Source organism: Astatotilapia calliptera, chromosome 23, assembly GCF_964374335.1.
Source record: "Astatotilapia calliptera chromosome 23, fAstCal68.1, whole genome shotgun sequence".
In the NCBI taxonomy this organism is placed as follows: domain Eukaryota; kingdom Metazoa; phylum Chordata; class Actinopteri; order Cichliformes; family Cichlidae; genus Astatotilapia; species Astatotilapia calliptera.
Window position 1 is genome coordinate 30,567,988 of NC_137443.1, and position 23,627 is coordinate 30,591,614.

At 43.6% G+C, this 23,627-nt stretch overlaps 2 protein-coding genes across 2 annotated transcripts; both read left to right on the forward strand.

The window, feature by feature from the left end:
• Nucleotides 1–2,721: 2,721 nt before the first annotated feature.
• Nucleotides 2,722–7,894, forward strand: LOC113016823 (uncharacterized). Its single transcript, XM_026159961.2, has 5 exons — nt 2,722–2,854; nt 3,046–3,332; nt 6,804–7,070; nt 7,152–7,304; nt 7,479–7,894. Exons 2-5 carry the CDS (start codon nt 3,059–3,061, stop codon nt 7,655–7,657), a joined length of 873 nt encoding a protein of 290 aa, XP_026015746.2. The 5' UTR covers nt 2,722–2,854; nt 3,046–3,058; the 3' UTR covers nt 7,658–7,894.
• Nucleotides 7,895–12,043: 4,149 nt separating this feature from the next.
• Nucleotides 12,044–23,625, forward strand: gart (phosphoribosylglycinamide formyltransferase). Its single transcript, XM_026158979.2, has 23 exons — nt 12,044–12,160; nt 12,327–12,420; nt 13,869–14,018; nt 14,615–14,710; nt 14,789–14,963; nt 15,601–15,712; nt 18,011–18,079; nt 18,218–18,343; nt 18,441–18,528; nt 18,608–18,693; nt 18,781–18,949; nt 19,303–19,534; nt 19,812–19,906; nt 20,247–20,356; nt 20,451–20,649; nt 20,743–20,994; nt 21,076–21,228; nt 21,394–21,597; nt 21,683–21,841; nt 22,248–22,378; nt 22,592–22,733; nt 22,821–22,936; nt 23,039–23,625. Exons 3-23 carry the CDS (start codon nt 13,874–13,876, stop codon nt 23,231–23,233), a joined length of 3,054 nt encoding a protein of 1,017 aa, XP_026014764.2. The 5' UTR covers nt 12,044–12,160; nt 12,327–12,420; nt 13,869–13,873; the 3' UTR covers nt 23,234–23,625.
• Nucleotides 23,626–23,627: the final 2 nt, after the last annotated feature.

The following is a 23,627-nucleotide window of genomic DNA, read 5'->3' on the forward strand; positions in this document are numbered from 1 at the left end:
TGCATCATTAAATATGAATGATGTGTCAGTAGGTATAGGCTTTGGTGCTGTTTATATTCACAAATGTATTTCATACTTCAGAAATCTGGAAAATAAAATAAAAAAATCAAAAATAAGTGAGTGGATGGTGGAGCACCCAAAAGGTCATCCAGAGGACAGGAAAGTTCAGGGAAACGGCAGACCTCTAAAAGAAAGCGTTTCCATCCAGCTGTTTGCTAAATCAAACCGCTTTGGTGTTTCAATGAAAGACTGGGCCCGTGAAGCACGGTTTCTAAATCCTTCTCATTTAATCTCTTTAATGGTTTCAACTGAAAGTGCATGAAGGATCTACTTTTGATGGTCTCTGCATTGGGAGCGGTTATGTAACAAGTAAAGCAGGATTCAGATAAAGAGTGCGTGAGCCACTTGAGAACTAGTGTAAACAGCCGCATTAGTCCCAATACTGGAGTTCGGCTGAATGTGCCTGTGATGGCACTTGGTCACCCGTTTGGATTCACGGCTGCACAACATTACAGTCTGCTGGCAGCACAGCATTATCATATTACAGCTGCTGCATATCCACACTGTTTAATGCTTTCACAGGAAAAAGCTATTGATTCTGTACAGTCGCCGCAGCTTCCAAATTATCTGCTAAAATGACTAGCACATCCCACATTTTACCCCCACAGTATTCATATTATTCATAGCCCACTTCAGGAAAATATTGATCTGCATATCTGTTGGCAAGCTTGATAACGAAGAGCTAAAGCTTAGACGGCTTAGAAGGAAACTCCCTTTAAGCTTCTGCTACATCTGCAAGTGAAAAAAAATGGTGACGCCAAGGTTGCTTCTGTCTTTCATCCCATCCCATCTACCTCATCTCCTGGCTGGCTTATTGGCAGCCGGGTCACGTTCGTCGAGCCCGTCAGTTTTAATCACACTTTGCTTGTAGTGTTTCCAGCAGCCAGTTGCTGCAACTGAGAGAAAACCTGGCGAAAGTAAGGGTGAGGCGAATACCAACAAGGATTTTGGTGTTCGTGATTACACATGCTGATGGGTGATCCTGGATCAGTACAGATAAAGTTACTGTAGGAGAGATCAAAGCAAGGTGTGCAAGGGGAATAAAAATTAGGCTTTCTTAATCAAATACAAATCTTAAAGTCTGGGGTTTTTTCTTTTTTTCCAGCGCAGGTCACTTTCGGTTGCAAACTCTGATTCTCTTTTCCAGCCACCAGATGGCATTGAGCAGAGAGCTGGCTTACTTTATTTCCATGTGCTTCTCATGTGTTTTTGAGGCAGAGCCAGCGTTGGCTGTTTGTAGAATTTAAGTCAGAAATAATTGGGAGAACAGTGACGTCCCGTGGGACTTCCTGTTTGGATGATTCTGAGCTGACTATCCTGAACTGTTCTGTTATGCTTTTCATTTGTGCGGTGTGCAACCAGGTTGGCTCAAAATTTAGCTCAACGAGAAAAATTATTTAGCACATTAAAAGAGAAAAAGACCATCTTGATTACAGTGGCCTTGTTACACTATTTCCTTTAATGCCTCAGATTGTCTGCTCTCTGTACACTTCACCCCGATGCCCCCCCTTCCTCCTGTGATAACCGTGCACGGCAAAAAGAAGACGCGGCCATCGGCGACGTGCTGCACGCCTCAGGCTCTTTCACAAAGCATCAAACATTGTGACACCACGTACATATCTGCTGTTACCACACATGCTGCGCTTCTGCATGCTGCAGTTGCATGTAGCCACACTGACATCTTTTGGCTTGATGGAAAACTGTCCGGGCTTTGTGGTCATGCAGTCAGCTCCATAACTTGTTAGACAAAGGCTTCAATTTTTTGTAGTTTTGCATCTGTACGCCATCGCAGTGGATTTCAAATTAAACAATCAAGATGTGACTGAAGTGCAGGCTTTCAGCTTTAATTCAAGTGTTTAACAAAAGTATTTTGCTGAGTGTTTAGGAATTACTGCCATTTTTATGCACAAACCCCCAGAAATAATTGGACAATTGACTGACAAGTAGTTTCATGGCCAGGTGAGGCCTGCTCTCCTGTTGTTTCATACTCTACACTGTAAAGTACAAAGAGATGTTGGTGCAAGTGAGGGAGGCCATCATTCAGTGAAACCAAAGATCAACCAAAGAAACCAAAGAAAAACCTGTCAGAGAGACAGCAACAACTTTATGAGTGGCTAGATCAATAATCTTGTGCATTATTAAAAGAATGATGGCCAGCTACAAACAAAGGCCTGAAAGAGCACAGAAGACAAATAAAGTGGATGATGACAAAATTATTATTCAGTGGTTAAACAGAACAACTTCACAGCATCAAACCAAGTCAAATACACTTTCAGAAAGGTAGGAGAATCATTATTAAAATCTATAAGCGATGCCTTAATGGATGTACATACAGAGACTTTACTCCGAGCTACAAACATCTGGTTACACTCAAGTACAATAAGACCAGATTAGACTTTACCAATAAATAAATGAATTTAAAAAAAATCTAAAGAGCATGCACAGTTGAAAAACAAAAAACAATTGTTTGGATACGCCAAAATGATTTAATACAAGTCTGTTGCAGATCTCCAAATACATTAAAATGCAGCAGTACTACTTTATAAACACGGTTTGTAGACAGATATGCAAACTGAATTGTTTTCGGTGTAAAAATGCCTTCAGCCTGCAGAGATGCACTTGTAGTGGTCGTGGGTCATAGCTGAAAGCGGCCAGTGGGGGCGCCAGTCGCCTCATTCCTCCTCTCCCCTGCTGGTAAAGAAAGCGGTGAGGAGCAGAACACGCGCAGTACGAGCATGCGCACACTGTTGTTGTAGCTGCAGCTGTCGGTTTGTGTCTGACAGCGTGAGAAATGGTGAGGACATGTAAAATAAACGTAAATAAATCCGTTGTTTAGACTGGCAAACACCCGAGTGGACTATGAGGAGTAATTTCGGTGCACATATGTGTTGGATCTCGTTAAGCTCTCCCCTCCGTATTCATGGGCTACATGGTTAATGGCTGCAGGTGTTTTACTTTGACTTTGTGCCTTTACTTATATTCCAGGTGAGGCTCTCAGATGGAGGCGGCTGTGTGTGAGGAGGTGCGGGGAGGTCGTGAGGATGATGAGGAGGCAGGGGCCGATGAAGCCATGCTGTGGTCCGTCCAGGAGGCTCTGGAGATGCAGACCCTGCAGATCGGAGCGTCCGCCTGCGGGGCCACGGCTGTGGTGGACGTGCTGAAGGCGCTCGGAGTAGACGTGACCCCGGAGGAAGCTGACCGCTGCGTCCAAACCCGTTTGCGGAGGAACGAGTCACCGTTGCCGGACTACCTGCTGTCCCGCAGTGAAGCTGGTGAGAACACTAAACATGGCTAAAGAGAGGGAGAGGGGTGTGCTTGTTTTACGCAAAAAGTGCACATAAATGTGCAGAAAATGCCGTGTGCACTCTCATATCCTGATCATTGAGCTACGTTTAAGTATTAAGTCTAAATCGGGGGGTCATACATAAGGCCTGGGGGCCAGAATCGACCCGCAGAGACTCCAGTCTGACCCATTGGATGGCTTTGGAAAATATGAAATGTATTATAAGCTTTTCTTTGTGATAAAGACCGACCCCACGCCCATTCAGATTACACCAAAATAATTTAGTAATAGATGCAGTGAAATAACAGAAAAACAACAGTTTTTCCACTGTTGACTATAGAAATCTTTTATTTTATTTTTTTGCAATGCGTCCACATGAAATAACAGAAACTACAGGAGTCTGGGCAATGAGCTATCAAATTTATTTCTGTAATTTTACACATTCATTTTTTCAAAGTTTAAACCCAAACCATGGTGCTGACAGGTTTCTTTCATTTCCTCCATTACTGTTTCTTTATCACGTGGAAAAACTGAGACGTACTGTTGAAATTGTATTTGTCTTTCTTATATCCAACTTTCCACTATTTTTTTTCCAGACAGAGAACAATTGGATTAGTCCATTCTTCTCTGTCTGTGCATAATATATATTTTTATTGCCAGGTAACTTTCATTCTCATGAATTTTTGACTACTGCAACAGTTATAGGGTGTAGGTCCTGTTTCACTGTGGATTCCCTAAGGGGAGGGAGAGGGAAAGTAGACACACATGTTCTATAAGCACACCATAACTGCTTTTTTAAGTAAAAAGCTTACATTTGAAGGTCTGCAAATGCTCCTTTGCCGTGAGGATTTGGACAGATTTTAGATGCTTCAACTTTCCATAAAAATGAAACCAAGCTCAGCAGACTGTCATTAACTTGATTAAGCATATACAAGCTGATGAAACAGAAAGCCAAATGACAAGTAAATGAATTATTTCAGCACAAGCAGGCGACGGTGGCTTTAGATCGATTCTCTTGGAGTTCCTGTTTAACCTTCAAGGGCCGGGGCTCTCCAAGTGAAAGCTGCAGGCCAGTGACAGCCCTCTGGAACACTTTATGCACCCTGTAAGTGCAAAAGTGTGTGGAGAAAAAAAGGCATTTGTATGCACTTAATCCAGCCGTAGATATTGCTATGCTCTAACACTGCAAAAAAAGTTTGAAAGTGAGCGTCTTTTCCAGCCAGTGTAACAGACTAAACCTTCCCGGCGACAAGTTAGCATGGCTTCCAGACCCCTAAATAATGATTAAAATTACTAAGTTACAAGTTCAGCAAAACTAAGTTCAGCACTTAGTGCTAAAGAGGATACAAATAATATATACAAAATAAATGAAAACTATGCTTAAATAGTTGTGGGGAAGTAACATTGTCCTTGATTTTATTGTACTGCATTGTCTGGGTGTGATGAGTCAGACAAAATGTTTTTGGGATTTCCTGAGACAGCGAGTGTTGTTGAGTTCCTCTAAAGACAACTTTTTGCCACTGTGCAGCTGCACCACACACAAAAGAAACAAGTTGTTGTCTCTGCACCTCACCGTCATCTGCACCACCTCGTCCCTGCAGGCCGATTCATCTCACACAGACATGAACCCCATCACCGTGGTGTCGTCTGTGGATTTACTGATGGTGTTGCTGTAGTGGATGGGGTGCAATCATGGAGTAGAGCAAGGGACATGGCATACAACCTTTTAGGAGCCCATACTGAGGCTTAGGGTGGTGGAGATGTGGGGAGCACTCTAACTGTCTGAGTGCCATCTTACAGGAAGTCTTTACCGTTAGCTGAATGTGTCTGATGTGTGCGCACTTAAACTGGTCAGAATCCCTCTTTCCATACTGGAATATGTTTTTGTGTAAACCCTAATGAGTCTTGATTCCTCTTTAATAAGAATGTAGCAACGAGTAGTTGATGCAAAACATGAGGGTCTATTTTCTTATTGTGCTTTATTGTGCTTGCTTCTTCCAAGATAAGAGGATTTTTTTTTTCTTTGCTACGCCTTACTAAACAAATCTCAGTCCTGACTGCTGACAAGTTGATGTAATAACAATGCACGTGGTCCTCTGAGTTCTTGCAGAAGCGACATAGGCAATTAAGAAATCTGAACAAAAGCTGTCAGGTGGACAGCTTGGAGAGATGGAATTAAACTGTGATTTGTCTTGATTGCAGATCGGCTGAGCTCAGTGTTGGCCTACGTTATACATCTCACATCCCATTGAAAAATCTCTTGTAGTGCCCCTCAGTATAGTGGTGAAAACATTTGCCAAAAGGAGAAACAAACCCAGCCTGAAGAGGTCACATGCTACTGAATTCTGAGTTCCAGTCGGGGATGGTTGCATCAGGATGGGCATCTGATGTCAAATCTGTGGATCCATTCGCTGTGGTGACCCCTTGCCAAATAAGTGAGCAGCCTATTTAAGCTGCCCCTGCAAGCCTTTTTGCAACCCAGCTCTTCCTTTCATGTTGTTTTTTTTAACTAATACTATTTAATATCTGTTTTTAGTGATGCCTGCTCTATTCTGCATGGCGTTGGTGCTGGCAGTAGGGGGTCTTGCAGTTCTATATCCATCTCACATTCAAATGAAAGCGGTGATGAGGTACCAACACAGAGCAATGTTGCTAAATAAAAATTACCGCAGATGTTAAAAAAATGTCTTTTGGCTATACCTGTGCATACAGTACTGCTTTCTTTCCTTTTTCTGCTCCACGGGCTGCATAAAATGATCCCAAGGGCTGCTTTTGGCCATTTGCTTCAAGAACCCAGGGGACCGAGAAGGTTACACAGCTCAAACAGAATTGATCTAGACTATAAACCTCTGCCTGAACGGGCGAGCGTGGCTTCTGGTGTTAAAGCACTTTGAGTGGCCATTAAGACTAGAAAAGCCACATAAATGCAGTCTCTTTAGCATTTACAATTCCCTAAAAATGTGTGTTTTTGTGCAATTTAAAAGCTTCCCCCTAAATTGGCAGGTATTACACTGTAAGCCGTTGGCTCAAGCTCAAAATTTCTCACTCTCTCGGCAAGCTGTTCCATGACATTTCAGGTAATGAAATGTTAATACATAAAGTGTGGTATAGGTGCATATCTTAATTTAGCTCCACAGACAGTAATATCTGGGGTGTCACAGATGCTAACAGGGACTATAACTGCCCCGTTCTGTAATGTCTTGAACCCATAAGTGCTGCTTCCCACAAGTGTGACAGCTGGCTGCATTGCCAACCAGGCGAATTCAAAAGTACCCTATTGAATTAGACAAAGAGTTTGATGTCTCTCGCAGGAGAGGCTGTAATTGACTTTCTCGGCTCTGCTACACAGTTTTTACACCGACATTTCAGCTTCTGAGCGGACGTGACACGTACTTTTTGTTCAACTGTTATGATTCAGATGCGATAAATGTCGGCGTCCCGTTTCATCCCGCTCTTTCAGGTGCGACTCACATCCAGCTCATCCAGGGAGCGCAGGAGGCCAGCGGAGGCCAGGTGATGGGCCGATTCTTCCACCTCCACCCTAGCAGGCGAGTCAGACTGGTCCCCTGGCTCGCCCGCTGGATCCGAAAAGGCGCTGTTCCCGTGGCGACCATGAACATGCAGCTGGCTGTACCCGAGGGTGAGGAGGTGCCCGACGCCTGGCACCACCAGCTCATATTCGGAGTCACATCCAACGCTGTCTTTATGACCAATCCTTTAGATGTAGGTGAGTAAGGGAAAGGAAATAGCTGCTTATAGGGAAGAGGAATCAGCTCCTCATGCTGGTGTTGGTTATTGTGCGTTGTAGTAAGCGAGGGAGAGGTGCACCAGCGACTCTGCAGTGACTCCATGTTGCTGATTCGTCGAGAAGACGTGCTGCAGCGACTGACGCCCGACTGCTCCCTGTCGGGCCTCTCGGAGAGCCAGTCCGACCCACGGTGGAAGGCCCTGGATGTCGAGGGTAAAGCAGCAGCTCCTTTTCACTGAATTGGTATTGAAGAAGACGAACGTCTATTGTTTCTTCTCGGGTTGGACAGTGCAGCATTTGTTACTCACAACATGGTCATCATGGTGTTCTACATTTACATTTTGTGCCCGATGTGATATTTGACACTGTTTTTCCTGTTTTCCTCAGGTCAGGTGAGGCAGATGGCCACGGAGGAGGAAGGAGAAGAAGAAGAAGAAAATAATCAGCCCAAGATGACTCACATCAGGATCCCTGCAGCATACAGCTCAGGCGTCACATTGTTTGCCATAAGAGAGTCAGAATTGGGACAAGAACTCCTCGATGCTCCTGAACTCCCTCTGTTGTGACCGCACTGCCACATGTGGATGGACTTAAAGCTTGAAGATCTATTTATACTATCAATAACACTTTGTATTGATCCAAATGTTTAAGATCAGCAGATTTAAATCAAAGCTCAAAGTGAACTCTGACTTTCTGTCCATTTTTCTGTGGCAACATTGATTAGAAATCACATTTTAAGAGATGTACATGTTTGTATCTTTGTTTTAAAGACAACATCATTAAAAGCCCCCACCCTGCTCTCAGCCCTTATTTGCTAACTTTACACATCTCCATGTTAACTTCAAGATTGACTTTCAGAATTTATTGATCGCTTGCAAAAAGCAATAAATGGCACAGCTCCAGCATGTATTTCAGAGCTGTTATGTGCTTTTGTGAAGAAGCTTCTATCAGCAGGTTAATCTCCTGTGATTGCTTCCAAAGCCACATTAAAAGTGATGGAGTCGCTGCAGTTAGGGCGCTACAAATCGCTACAGTTGAGAAGGAAAAAACTGTCACACTTGCATGAAAAGTGGATTCTTTTTGTATAACTTATTGTTGGGTCTGTGTTTCCACAAACCCCGCTAATTCTAGAGACGTATTCATCATGAAGAAAACAAGACAGTCGATCGATCGATTACTTGTGCAAGGGAGGCCTCTCATCTGTGTCCAGCACGACAATGACCCCAATGGTGGCCTCCTCTCGCTGCCTTTTATTGACAAACTTCAAACAATAGTTTACTAAACACCTCCCCTTGCAACCCCCTTTGGTTACAAAGACAAGGACTGTATGTAAATGTGTATGTGTGAACTTCTGTAAGAGTGTGTGTGTGTGTGTGTGTGTGTGTGTGTGTGTGTGTGTGTGTGTGTGTGTGTGTGTGTGTGTGTGTGTGTGTGTGTGTGTCAGACCTGCTGACCAAAGGGTCGTAAACGCAGGAAGCTTACATCAAACGAAGCAGATCTTCCAGATAGGATATATCTGCAATAAAACATTACAGCCCCCACCAGAACCTCGAGAATCTGGGGGGAAGGACAGTGGAATTTCTTTCATCAGAGTTAAAACACTGTACAAATGGTAAACATAAAAATGACAAACATTTAACAATTCAACTCTAACACTTATTATGTTGCGTTTGTTATCCCAGCTTGATATGGCTGTGATCGTTCCTAAAGTTTGTCAGTGTTTCCTGAATCGTTTTTTAGAAGCTATGATCAAAATTAAAGAATTTGTGGATAAAAAGATATTTTTTAAAAAGCCTGCATTAGGTTAACATTATAGGGATGCCAATAGCATTATGTGATGGTTTGAATGTAAAGTTCAGAAGTTTGCATAAACTATCCATGAGGATGAATATCATGGTAATTTGGGGCTTTTAAGTAAACTGTTCTTTTTCCAGGGTGGAATGATTGTACAGTATACATCTTTAGTAACTTGTACAAGTTTCTCTAATCCGCACGGGCTAACAACATGCATATACATCCGCTAATATTTGGTTAAATGTCCCTAAGCAAGTTGCACCTCAGCCAGATGCTTCTGGTAGCCATCAACAATCTTCTGACATAATTCTGGGCAAATATTTCACCACTCTGGCAGAATTGGTATTGAATTGAGTTCAGTTAAAGTGGTTTGCTTCTTGGCAAAACACAGGTTTTATCCCTTGTCCACAAATTTTAAGCAGGGCTTTGGGAAGATTTTCAGAAGCTTAATGGTAGTCTGCGTTCTCTATTCAAAATGCACGTTTCATGTATTTAACATCATTTACTTGTTGGAATTTGAAGTACACGGAGTGAAGGTTGATTGGCCTAAAGAAGGCCGGCAGAAAGATGATTGGACTAGACCGGTGATCTCACAAAAGTGGAAAAGTGGAAGTGATGTAAAGCTCAAGCTTTAGTCACCAAAAACACCTGGGAAGCAGACAGACATGTGAAGTTAAAGAATTTGGAAGTAGCCCTTTATCATTCCATCCACTTTGTGCAATGTACAACTGGCAGCAAAACAGCCCCACAGCACGATGCTACCATCGCTATGCTCGACAGTTGGTACAGTGTTTTTAGGTTTGAAAGCTTCACCTTTACTACTCTAAACATACCACTTGTCATTGTGGCTGAAAAGCTCAATCTTTGTCTCATCTGACCATAAAACTTTTCTTGAGAAAGCATATAACTAGTCCAGGTGGGCAGCTGCAAATTTCAGTCAAGCTTGAAGGTGTCAATTTTGGAGCAGATGTAAAGCTCTGGCAGCATCATTCTACACTGTGTGGAGTGACGCTGTTGCACCAGAAACCAATTTCCTCTCGTGAGGGTAATACTTTAGGTTTTCTTCCAGATCTTGGCAAAGTAGTGACACATGTGAATAATGTACATTTACATACAAGTGATGATACTGTTGTCTTGCAGTTGTCGTTCTCTTTAATCTTCACTGAGTTCCAGGACTTGCACATTGTTCTGAGTACTGGTTAATTGTGTTTGTTGGTTCTTGTTTCTTTTGCATCTCATTTACTGAGTTGTTTTATGTTTAATATATATTGATTTATGGGTTTATTTTGCTTTAGTGGAGGGTTGCTCCACTATGCTTGCAGAACAACTTATAAACTTTTTGGAAAAGAACAATGTTCTGGACATTTTCCAGTCTGGTTTCCGCAAATTGCACTCCACTGAAACCGCTTTGCTTAAAGTGTCTAGTGACATTCTGATGGCAGCAGACTCTGGAGAGTACACTGTTCTGGTTATGTTGGATCTCAGCTCTGCTTTTGATACTGTTGATCACAGCATCATGATAAATAGGCTGATGGACTTGTTTGGGATTACTGGCGTTGTTTTAAAATGGTTTATGTCATATCTATCTGAGAGATCCTTTACTGTCTGTATAAATCATGTGCTGTCGGAAACATCAGTTCTGTCTTCTGGGGTACCTCAAGGATCTGTTTTAGGTCCTATTCTCTTTTTGCTGTATATCCTCCCTCTAGGCCACATTATCAGACGTTACAATAATATTTCTTATCATCTCTATGCTGATGACATTCAGTTGTACTGTTCTTTCAAAGCTTCTGAGTTGTATAAATTGTCTTGTTTAAATAATTGTCTGTCAGAAATCAAACAATGGTTAAATGACAATTTCCTTCAGTTAAATGCAGATAAAACAGAAACTTTGATTATTGCACCTGATCACATGCTCTCAGAAATTAGGCAGCATATCAGTTTTTTAGACCCTTCATTTCAGTCGAGTCTCAGAAACTTAGGTGTTATATTTGACAGTTCGATGTCTCTTGAGAAACACTCTAAACAACTTGTCCGGAACTGTTTTTATCATCTAAGAAACATTTCTAAACTCAGGCTACTGGTGTCAAAGGCAGAACTTGAGATGATTATTCATGCTTTTATCTCTTCTCGTTTGGATTATTGTAACGGTCTTTTTACGTGTCTTAACAAATCAGCTCTGGATCGCCTTCAGTCTGTACAGAATGCAGCGGCAAGACTTTTAACTGGTACAAACAAGAGGTCACACATTACTCCAGTTTTGGCTTCTCTTCATTGGTTGCCTGTAAATTTTAGGGTTCATTTTAAAATTTTAGTTGTAACTTTTAGAGCTCTGCATGGTGAAGCTCCCCAGTATATCTCTGACCTGTTGAAACCTCATGCTTCATCCCGAGCACTTAGGTCTTCAGGTCAGAGGCTACTGGTGGTCCCACGTACTAGATTTAAAACACGTGGGGATCGGGCTTTTCAGGCACTGGCACCTAGGCTGTGGAACTCTCTGCCGTTGTCTTTACGCTGTCTAGACTCTACTGACTCCTTTAAAAAGCAGCTGAAGACATTTTTATACAAACGGGCTTTTAACTAATTTAATTAATTTTAACTTGTATGTCTGATCTTACTGTAAAGCACTTTGTGATTTTTATCTGTGAAATGTGCTATATAAATAAATTTTACTTACTTACTTACTTATGCTTGTGAGGGCTAGGCACGTGTGGTGGAATTCCCTCTGATGCATGTGAGCATACACACCGGGAAATGGGTATTACGCACCATTTAAGTTGCAGTGAGGATTGTAGACAGACTACACAGGATCATTTTACTGAACCTTGTTATTTTAAGTAATGTTTGTAAATAACGTGTCTTAATTAACGGTTCGGTATTCCCAGCCCTGCTACTTAAGAAGTTCTTTTTTTCAGCTCTACAATTTTAGTGATTTTGTCCAATAAACTTTGTTTGATGAACTTGACCTGCCTTGTCTCTGCCCGATAATAACGAGCCTGTGTGCCTTTTATAACTGTTACAACGTTTGCGCCGGCAATCTCTCCTGGGGTGTTACACCAGGTGTTGCTGTCATCACCATCTAGTTAGTTGCCTTTACCGGTTTTCCTAATTCGAGTCGCCACCATTGACTGTGTTTTCTACAGTCAATGGTCGCCACACTAGCACGAGATGGCGAACAAACTACAATTCCCATGATGCACTTGCCAGTTACACCCCGAGGAAGTTGTAGAATTCCCCAAAAAAGTGTCCCAGATTAGTTTGTACAACACATAAAGGTAAGCAGCGAACACAAACGCCGATACACTTTGTTATGCTTCGTAGCACTTTAAGCTAACTTTTCGTAGCGTTTGCTAACGTATAGTGAATATGTATTTGTTACATTGGATCCACGTGGTGTGTTGTATGTGTGTGTGATGACATACTTTGCATCCCCTCGGTCAGTCAGCGGGCTGGGAGCAGAGGCTACACGTCTGACTGTTGTCCTGGTCTGGGCTCCGGCTAATTCCTGCTTCACACATACACTTAACACGCGCAGGTAAGTGTTAAAATGGCACGCGACATGCTCACTTTACCCAGTTTAACGCGGTAATGTCGCTGAATGTACTCTTAGTGGAAAAGAATGGGATTGAATGCATTGCACAGACGATCCAAGAAAGTTTATTAGAAATGCAGTGGATGTTTTTTTTTTTGTTATTCTAGAATAAATGCATGGATTTCTGTGTACATGCTGCCACCTTTTCACTGTTTTCCCAGAGTATAGCAGTGAAATTCATTCATATACATTCTGGCACATGCCAGTGCAGTAATACCAGTTTCAAATGCATCATTTTGCGCAGCATGTTGTGTAACAGCGTATAAACAGTTTTGTCAGTGAAGGTTCTCAAGAAAAAAAAAAGCTTTCTTAAACCCTTATTGGACTCGTGCATCTTAAAAGCGAGTCACATGAGCGGAGTGATTTCAATCAAACCCGATGATTTGGTTAATTGTTGAGCATGCGCAACCACTGTGCAACACACACGCCTTTGTGTTGTCTTATCCCTGAAGTCACTGCACTGATGCAGTGTATCTGCAAAAACTGGCCTTTACTGTAGCAAACCATGCAGTTGCACAACCTCCCAGGGTTCAAGGAATGGGTTTCAGGTCAGCGCACATGGGGATGGTTTAAACTCTGACCCCAGTTTGTTTGATTTCAAGGGCCAACAAACAACTTTGTAGTCCCTTTCAGCTGTTTTATATCCGTATCCTGCTTTCTAATAGATTCCCAATAGTTTGAAGTAAAAGGGATATGTTGGACTTTTTTTACGTATTGGTCACATATTGTCTTAGTAACAGTACTTTGACTTTATCACCCCAGACTGCTCTTGTAAAGGATTGTAAACTCTTTCCTTGGGGAAGCAGTTGTAAGGAACAGCTGTTTAAGGCCTTCGTTTGTTCTGTTGACTGTATTAAAAAGAGGCCAGTACTGTTCATTTTCAAAGACGGCTCTCAGTGCCCCCTGACTGATGTCTGTCCTCATGCATGCGATAGAAGAATTAAAGGTGTTTTTACTGCTACTACAGTGTCTGCTAGCTTTGTTAATTAAATTTCCATGACAGGGATTTTTTTTTAAAAATGCGTTGGATGAATACTCCAAAAATGGAGGGACTGCCGAATAACTGCCCAGCCACACTGTGGCTGTTATGGTTTTATTTTTCTATGCAAATTGAGCCTGTGTTTCCACTTGTTGGTGATTTAGCCTTGCCTGGTGACCATTCTGTGTAATTGTTGACTTGTGTTTATGTTCTGCTTGATTGGATCCTTGTTACCGCGGCGATACAAGATAATATGAGAGCAGCAGGCTGACTGAAAAGGTCACCGCTTCCTCGCAGCTGTGCAGTTATAGGTCACCGTTTGCATGCAATTAAATTGGCACGAGTGCTGTCAATTAAAGGTGGATGACAAGATGAGTTTTGGTGGTGGTGTTGTTCTTCTTTTGCCGCTCAGGTGTCATGGCAGGGCGGGTGCTGGTGGTTGGTGGCGGCGGGCGGGAGCACGCGCTGGCGTGGAAGCTGGCCCAGTCGCCACAGGTTCAGCAGGTTCTGGTAGCGCCGGGTAACGCGGGCACGGCCGGCTGTGGAAAAATCAGCAATTCTGGTAAGTGGGAAGTGTTTTCTATATTAATACTTGAGTGACGGGCAGCTTTGTGAAGATCAGGTGTCCCTCTGAGACACAAGCGTTCAGACAATTTTCGAAGGTCTTGCTGTGGCGTAAATCACTGCACCTTTTACACATTTTCCTAACAAAATGAAAAGAAATGAAGGATGACTGAAGACTTATGCACATCACATTAAACCAGAAGCTGCAAAGCATCAAATCTGTAAATCGGAGGAATTGGCTTGCCTGCTTTATGCAAGGGTAGCTGCACAGATTCCACACTAAAGCTGCGATATGACACGTTTTTGCACTTTGCCAACATTCTAAGTTTCTTATCTTACAGATGAACTTCTTTGCGTTTCATATCCTTCTTCATTAGCGTTACTCATTAAGAGCTTTAATAAATATAGCACAAACTTTTACAGCACCTCTGTTTAAGGTGACGATGAGGACGCTCGCACAGATATGTATTAATTAATGCACTGATTGAGTTAATTACATAATTAGCCTAATGGGATATGCTCGGTATGACATGCTGATTACACCGTCAAGCAGCTGAAGACTGAATGATGTCTAAGTGCTCACACTCTGTGCAGAGGTATCAGTGAGCAACCACACCATCCTGGCTCAGTTCTGCAAGGATCACCATGTGGGGCTGGTTGTGGTCGGACCTGAAGTTCCGTTGGCAGCAGGTAAGTGCCGGCCGTCTGTTTAAACTTGTATGATGGGTATGATTTTTATATTAAATGCACCTGTTGCTTCTCTTTCAGGTATTGTGGATGACCTGACGGCCGCAGGAGTTCCATGTTTTGGTCCTTCAGCCAAAGCAGCTCAGCTGGAGGCCAGTAAGAGCTTTTCCAAGGCCTTCATGGAACGTCACGGCATCCCCACAGCTCGCTACGGGTCCTTCACCGACCCCCAGCAGGCCTGTCACTACATCCGCACGTCAGTACTATAGAAGGATATGTGAGGCAATACACTTCATTAAAGTTACAGTTCTGGTTTTGGACTGTTGAAAACTCGTCTTGGTCCAGCTTAATTGAAGAAGTAGTTGGGATTGGAGATGGGGTTTTCTGTTTACGGTAAAAGACTGTCTATGGCTGCGAAGTTTTGTTTTTAGAGCCGTGAAACGCATAAAAAGCGACACCGTGAAAGAAGATGGAAGTTTCCTTCCTCAGATGGTTTCATGAGTTAATGATCTAAGATGTAATGACCGCCTTTCTGATGAGCGAAGCCGCACGGAGCAATCCGGCATAAACAGATTTGTTACTTTTATCGACAAAGGGGAGGGTAAAAGGGGAAAAAAAATGTCTTGCGCTCAATGAGAGCCGTTTCTCTGGTCATGTAAAGCATCTTGGGCAGAACAACAGCTGCCATATTCTGACAGCCTTCATCCATACGGATCGCAAACCCATTCCCCAACAGCAGCGCGCACTGCAAATGTTAAATGGTGCACAAAAAAAAACATTTTATGCTCAGTATCAGCATCTGTTCAGTGTATGTCTGTGGCGGCAGCGGGGAGGCAGAGAAAAGATTCCTGTTGCACATTATCCAGGTTTATTTCATCTCTTTGATTCTCCAGGGCCGACTTTCCAGCTCTGGTGGTGAAGGCAAGCGGTCTGGCTGCAGGGAAGGGAGTGATCGTGGCGCGAGATCAGGACGAGGCCTGTCAGGCCGTGATGGACATTATGAAGGTGTGAGGCTATTAAGCAATACTGCAGCTCTTCATTAATCCCTGGCCTTATGTTATAGCAAGGAGGGGAAAGAGGGGGAAATGGGCAGCAGTATTTGGCTAAAATTTTTAATTGAAAATAGATGAATGAGTGTTGTAAAAGCTTCCTTTTTGAATATTCAGTCACAGCTGCCCACAGAGCAGTCCTCCTAGATCAGTGATGTATGTAATGTTCTCAATGCTCATTTCCCAGCACATTTCTGGGCTACTTAAAGCTGCTGTAATCATTATTTTTATATGAATGTTGGACCAAACTGCTTTGTGTATATGAAAAGGGTGGGAATTAGTGCCAACTCTGCTCTTCCTCTTAATTTCACCTTTATGTTGTAGCTGTGCTGTTATGGCGCACTCCTCAGTCTTTTTAATGTCTTCAGATGCAGATTTTACACCATTTGCAGACAATGGACCTTGTTTTATTTATTTTTGAGAAGGACATGGTTCAGGGGCCCGTTCTTCGTACGTCGCTCACTACATCCAAGACCAAACCATCGCGCTAACCATGAGCTCGCTAATCCGGTTCCCCGAACACCTGCTGTTGACGATTAGTACAGCTGGACGCAGTAATGTGACATCACTGGGTGTCGTAAAAGGGGCTACGCATCGATAGTAGAAACATTGATCGGCAACCCTCTGATTGGTCGGCGAAAATGTCGACGGAGCGCGCTCGGCTCGGTATTTTTCGGCAGCAGAGCAAGAACTCTTGAGTGAGGGATTTCAGGAGTTTCAGAGGTTAATCAGAACGCAAGGGAACACTGCAAAGGCTGCAAAAGCAAGGAGAGAGGGCTGGCAGAAAGTTGCTGACAAATTAAACTCGTAAGTAATTTAATAATAACAATAATAATGGAGTGGATTGATATAGCGCTTTTCAAGGCACCCAAAGCGCTTTACAATGCCACTATTCAGTCACTCTCACATTTTAAAAGTTTTGAAACGGCTAAGGAACAAAACTGACTTGGCACCAACAATGTCTCTGTCTCAAACAGAAAGCTAACGTGTATTTCCTGATGAAGTATAACGTTAAACGTTGCTACTGTGAGCTGAAACTTTCTGCCACTTAAGGAAAAAAAAGAAAATAATTTGCCATCCGTAATTCAAAATTTCATGTTACTTCATTTAAATTTTAATGTAATAATTCAAAATCACAGTTTGAGTTTACCAACTTGACAAAAAAAACATGTTTTTGTCAGTTTTGAGCTATGTTGAAGTTTCAGTTGCCAAAAAACAGGGGGAGGAGAAATGTGGCAGAAACAAGCTTCCATGTTTTCAGGTGTTTTTCTTTTTTGGAAGTATTGGGAAGTAATTTTTAAACAGGAATGCAAAACAGAGTATGTTACTATATTATTGAGAGTTATTTACTATTAGCATGAGGAATGTTGGAGGAATTTTTCAAACTATTCCTGCAATAAAACACAGAAAATACCTCAGTAAACATTAAAATGGGATTTCACAAACTAACAGTTTTAAGTCTGGAGTTTGGCATTGGGGTGGTGACCAGGGTTGGACGAGAGGGTAAAGTGCTATTCTAGTTAGTATTGAGCATCAGTAGAGTGTAGCAGTGCAGGCACAGATGACTGCTCATTAATGTTAACATAATTTAGAATATTTACTCATCAAAAAAAACCCTGCAATTCCAGCTGGAAACTCTGGAATTCCGACCTACTCAGGAAAGCACGATTAAGGTCTGCTTCACTGAGTATTCAAACACGTTTCTTCCAGGTCAAAGTCATCTGCTTTGATCTGCTGCATCGTGTTTCCTGTTGTGAGCATCCAGAAGTGCTGCAGTGAAGTGAATTATAACGTGCTACTTTTTTCTTTCTTCTTTCAAAGTGATGGCAGAAACATGCTACACAGCTGTCGTAATCTGTTACCATTATTTTGTGTGCTGAACAAATCCTGCAGTGGATTATATTTCTGTAGGCAGCTCCTCATTTTTCTAGACTTTGGTGTGCCTTGTTTATGCAAAGCTGCTTCTCTGCCCTGTATCCTCCCAAAAGAAATTGAACTGCAGAAGCCTTTAAACGCCTTTCTTCTTCTCTCTCAGACTGTTTCCCTTTAAAGCTGCACAGCAGCCTCAGGTGCAGAGTCGCCTGGTTAGTCAGTAGAATAATCGCTGGTGGAGTCTCAGAAGTTTGTTGGGGTTTTTTGTTTTGTTTTTTTGGGGGGTTTTTTTTACCCGATATATTGAGCTGTTGAAGAATTTTGGGGGAGGTAATTGGATCTTCCAGTGTCAACAGTTTGCTGTGTTTACTGTGCGCTCAAGGATGGAGCCTTTGGATCTGCAGGGGAGACGGTGGTGGTGGAGGAGCTTCTGGAGGGAGAGGAAGTATCTGTGAGTGCAATAGTTTAAGTTAAAGTCTGAGAAAACTTAAACAAACTTAAGAATTTTTTTTATATACATGTGCGTGTATATTTTTTTTCTTCCATCAAAATTGGCAAACTGCTTATCCCGCATGCTCTGGTTTTGTAGTGCCTGTGTTTCAGCGACGGCCACTCGGTGTCACAGATGCCCCCTGCACAGGATCACAAGCGGCTGCAGGACAGTGACCTGGGCCCAAACACAGGCGGCATGGGAGCTTACTGCCCCACCCCTCAGGTAACGTTAACTGTAGTCGTGCTGCACCACCCTGTTTGTGCTCTACTTTAGTTTTTGCTGGCTAATGGTTAAGCTGCTTTCTGTCACTGTGGTACAGGTGAGTCAGGACCTGCTGCAGCAAATCACAGAGACTGTTCTGCAGAAGACTGTGGATGGGATGCGTGAGGAGGGAACACCCTATGTGGGTGAGTACCATCTGTAGTCAATGTTTGCTGCAGCAGCCTTCATTTATTTTCACTTATCGTTTATGCCCTTGTCTTTCAGGCGTGCTGTACGCAGGCCTGATGCTGACAGAGCGGGGCCCGAAGGTGCTAGAGTTTAACTGCCGCTTCGGAGACCCCGAGTGTCAGGTGTGTGTTTCACAGGCAGACGTCCACCTTTGCATCTCCTCTCTTTAAAACTAAGCGTTTCTCTCCGCTCTTGCCATTTTCCTCCAGGTGCTGCTGCCGCTGTTGCAGAGCGACCTATATGAAGTGATCATGAACACCATGAATGGCAAACTGGCCTCCAACGCCCCCGTGTGGCACCAGGACAGCTCTGCAGTCACTGTGGTCATGGCCAGTGGCGGTTACCCCGGCTCCTACAAGAAAGGAGTCGAAATCACAGGTACAGGAAATCCGCGATTTCAGCAGGAGTCTTGTTTAAAATTGTCTGTGAGTGAAGATGGAGTGTGGCTTCACTTTTTCTGTGAGCCTCTCAGTCTGTACATGTGCAAAACTCTAGTTCCTTTTTCCTTCATGTTAATGTTTCAGTCTGTGGTTCTGTGGATGTAATAATTCTGCAATCGAAAAAAAAAAACATGCACATTTTATTGCAAAAAATGATCAAGTTAATGTAATGCATTAATTTCTGCAAGTGCTTTACTGAAAACACTACATCTAGATTTTTGGGACATATACTGTGTTTGCGCACGTTATAGTGCTTGGAACTATTAGTGTAACACCTTGGCTCCTCCTCAGGGTTGTCCCTGATTCAGGACATGGGGCTGCAGATTTTCCATGCCGGTACAGCCTTGAAAGAAGGAAGCGTGGTCTCCAGCGGCGGGCGGGTCTTGTCTGTCACTGCAGTGAAGTCGTCTCTGGAGCTGGCCCTGCAGGCGGCCAATCAGGGTGTGGCGGCAGTTGGCTTCCCGGACGCGGTGTACAGGCGCGACATCGGTCACCGAGCCATCGCTCACTTGAAACAGCACAGGTGTGTGTGTGGCTAAAAATTCTGTTGTGCTTTTGTTCATTCCTTTGCTGGATATCATGTATTTGAATAATAAACTGCGTCCTTGTTCTTCTTTCCGCGGGTATTAATTTTCATCTTCAGCTAATTAAGTTGTCATGTAGCTGATCTAATTCACAGTGAGGAATTCCCGACTGATTTTTAGCCTCTTTCATTAGCTTCACTGTGATAGCAGCTGCAGACCAACACGATATTACCGACTGTCACAGTTCAGTGAGTGCTGATCAGTTGTCTCTGACAGAGGTCTGACCTATAAGGACAGCGGTGTGGACATTGCTGCCGGAAACAGGCTGGTGGACGTGATCAAACCCCTGGCCAAGGCAACTTCCCGTTCTGGTAATTTTGTTCTTATCTGCAGAAATTGAACACAAAAGGAAGAAAGGGTTTGTATTGTGTTTACACACAGCTTATGCGCTTGTATCTGTGATCGAATGTCAAACCCACAACATTGGGGGGAAATTGTTTAAATGCCACTCTGTAAACCTCATTTTATTTTCTTCCTCTTCTGCTGATGGAAACCTTTTTTCTAATTAGAAAACGCGTTTTCCTGCCTTTTCAGTAATTGTAGTCATTAAATGCTGTGATTTTTATTACATCTGTTTTATTCAGATAAAGCAGCCGTAGTCTAAACAACAAACTAGAACGAATGAGTCACTTGTTTTTCTGTCTTTGCCAGGATGTAATGCAGAGCTCGGAGGCTTCGCTGGGCTCTTTGACCTGAAGGCGGCTGGATTTGTGGACCCGATCCTTGTATCTGGAACAGACGGAGTTGGGACTAAGCTCAAGGTGGGATTTCAGTCCTTTAAGGAGAATAGAGCCTGTAAACCTAGCAGTGTTTGGATTTTCTTTTAATTTTTTTTTTTCTTTTTTAAATCATCAGATCGCCCAGGCGTGCGGGCAGCACGGCATTCTGGGTCAGGACCTGGTGGCCATGTGTGTAAACGATGTGCTGGCACAGGGTGCTGAGCCGCTCTTCTTCCTCGACTACTTCTCCTGTGGTAGCCTGGATGTGGACGTGGCCGCCTCGGTGGTCAGGGGCATCGCAAAGGCCTGCGAAATGGCCGGCTGCGCGCTGCTGGGTGAGAAACAAGACATACCATTTGAGGCTTATGAGGTAAGGTAGATCCGGTCTTGACGTTATGTTGAGTTCATGCCATCTGCTTCTGTTGCAGGTGGTGAGACGGCTGAAATGCCGAGCGTCTATCCTCCGGGAGAGTACGACCTGGCCGGGTTCTGCGTCGGCGCAGTGGAACGAGGAGCTCTGCTGCCCAGACTGGGGGATATCTCTGAGGGGCACATGCTGATTGGAGTGGCCTCCTCTGGGGTTCATAGCAACGGCTTCAGTCTTGTCCGTAAAATCCTGGAGAAGGCAAAGCTCAGCTACAGCTCCCCTGCTCCCTTTGGCAAGTCAGGACAGACTGTTGGTGAGTCAAAGAGATGAAGTGTGCCTTTCCTCCAGGTTACCCTTAACAGTTGAACTCAATTGTTTGTAATTCTGATTCCAGGGGAGGTTCTGCTGACTCCAACGAAGATCTACAGCCCCCTGCTCCTGCCAATCCTGCGCAGCGGTGCTGTCAAAGCCTACGCTCACATCACAGGTGGGGGACTCCTGGAGAACATCCCACGGGTGCTGCCACAGGAGCTGGCTGTGGATTTAGGTGAGACGAAAGCACAAACGCAAACTATAGCATAGAGACAACGACCTGAACAATGTGGAGAGGAAGAATAAGAATGTATAAAAACACTTAACAGAAGTGTTTTTATATTCAGCACAGTTGCAGCACCTCCTGATTGATTATTTACACGGTTTATGCACGGTACAGATGCCTCTCAGTGGAGCATCCCCCCAGTGTTCTCCTGGCTCCACAAGGAAGGAGGTCTGAGTGAAGAGGAGATGGCCCGCACCTTCAACTGCGGCCTGGGAGCGGTGCTGGTGGTCGCCCCCGTGGACGCTCAGAGGGTCCTGAGCCAGCTTCAAGCCCACGAGGAGGCCTGGATTGTCGGTTCGCTGGCCCACAAGGAACCTGGTGAGACTGTGAAATGCTGATGCTTAAAAACAGGCTGGCGGGACAGAAACAAAAGAGACTAAAAATGAACTTTGTGTTCACGCAGGGGCCGAACCTGTGGTGGTCCGCAACCTGAAAAACAGCCTGCTCAATGCGGGACAGGCCTCCAGCAAAGAGGTGGCAGTCGAGGCGAATGGGGGTTGTCACGACAACAGCATGGTACCACGCAAGAGGACAAAAGTAGGCGTTCTCATCTCTGGCACAGGTGTGTTTCTAATAATGGTGAAATGAGTTCATGCAAGTACCATTTGAAAAGTGGTTTAGGAAATCTGTGTGTGTCACATAAAAGCAACAGAAGAGTTTATAAGTCTAACATTGCCACTATCAGGCGCAATGTTTCAGTGACAAAATATCATCTAGACAAGGTATTTGCAATTTGAAAGTCATTTTGTTTTCCAAAATATTGAAGTACAGTGTCAGGTGAGGACGTCTTCCTTCTGACTAATTGTTTTAAATGTATGCGGCTGGAGAGAGGTCACATGTAGTGTGCAAAAAAGCGAAGGAGAAGAGAAGTTGTATCCTTGTATGTCTGCTCCTTCAGAGTCAAGATAATGAAGGACCATATTTTTTAAACTGGTGTCTAAAAATAAATGACTTTTCTGTTCTCCTAGGCACAAACCTGCAGGCCCTCATAGAGCAGGCCAAGCGTCCGTGCAGCTCAGCTGAGATTGTGGTGGTGATTTCCAACAAACCAGGAGTTCAAGGCCTGAAAAGAGCATCACTGGCTGGCATCCAGACCCGGGTAACAACCAGAAGTAGCTTTTCACTTAACTTGGGGGGGAAAAAAATGCATTTATGATAACTTTGAGTGGGGTTTTGGAGATTTAAAAAGTCTGGATGAGCTCACTGATGTGAGTTTGGAATTAAATGAATAAATAAATACACCCTAAGCAGTGGTCTGATCCATGTGTGCACACTTTCTGGGGGAAAAACCTGTCTGTCTGGCTCTGAATAGGTGGTAGACCACAAACTATATGGCAGCCGCGCAGAGTTCGATGGCACCATTGATCGCGTGCTGGAAGAATTTGGGGTGGAGTTGGTGTGTCTGGCTGGGTTCATGAGGATCCTCACTGGAACCTTTGTCAAGAAATGGAATGGTAGGCTCCCTGAAGCGCATCTTTTCTTCTGTGAAATATCAGAGAGATTTAAGTTTTCTTACAGTTTCAGTGCGTTTGTTGTCACAGGTAAGCTGCTGAACATCCATCCGTCTCTGCTACCCTCGTTCAAGGGTGTGAACGCTCAGAAACAGGCTCTGCAGGCTGGTGTGAGGGTCACCGGCTGCACGGTCCACTTTGTAGCAGTAAGTAGGAGCTTGTGTTTAGTTCAGATGTGAAAACCAAGAAGCAGAGTCGTGGGAGGCAGGAAAGTTTAACATTTTGCTGTGGCTTCTGTACTCGATCAGGAGGAGGTGGACGCAGGAGCCATCATCGTGCAGGAGGCGGTGCCCGTGCTGGGTAGCGACACAGAGGAGAGTCTCTCCGACAGAATCAGAGAGGCCGAGCACCGAGCCTTCCCTGCAGCTCTGGAGCTGGTGGCGAGCGGCGCTGTGAGCCTTGGAGAGGATGGACGCATAAGCTGGAAATCTCACTCAAGTTAAAATAAAAAATAAAAAAAATTAAAAAATTAATAATAATAATTATGTGCTGTTTACAGCAATTCCAGTTTACTTCCGTTACACAAAACTGGTTTTAGAGAAATTGAGGCACTAACAGAGTGATGAGTAGAAAAAGTTTACTCTTTAAAAAGTCTTCAGCTGACTTTTGTACACATGTGCTGTAGGGTCACTTAAAGCTTTTGAAAAAAACCCAGATAAATGACTGCATTAACTACATTCCACATATATCTTGTAGATTTGCATTGGACTCACTAAATAACAGATTTAGCATGATGAGCCTTCTTGTTACAGTATCTGAATGCTTGATTATGAGGTTTTGAATGTTATCATTGGTGACTTGATAATAAAAACTGTGGTTGAATGCAAACAGTCAATT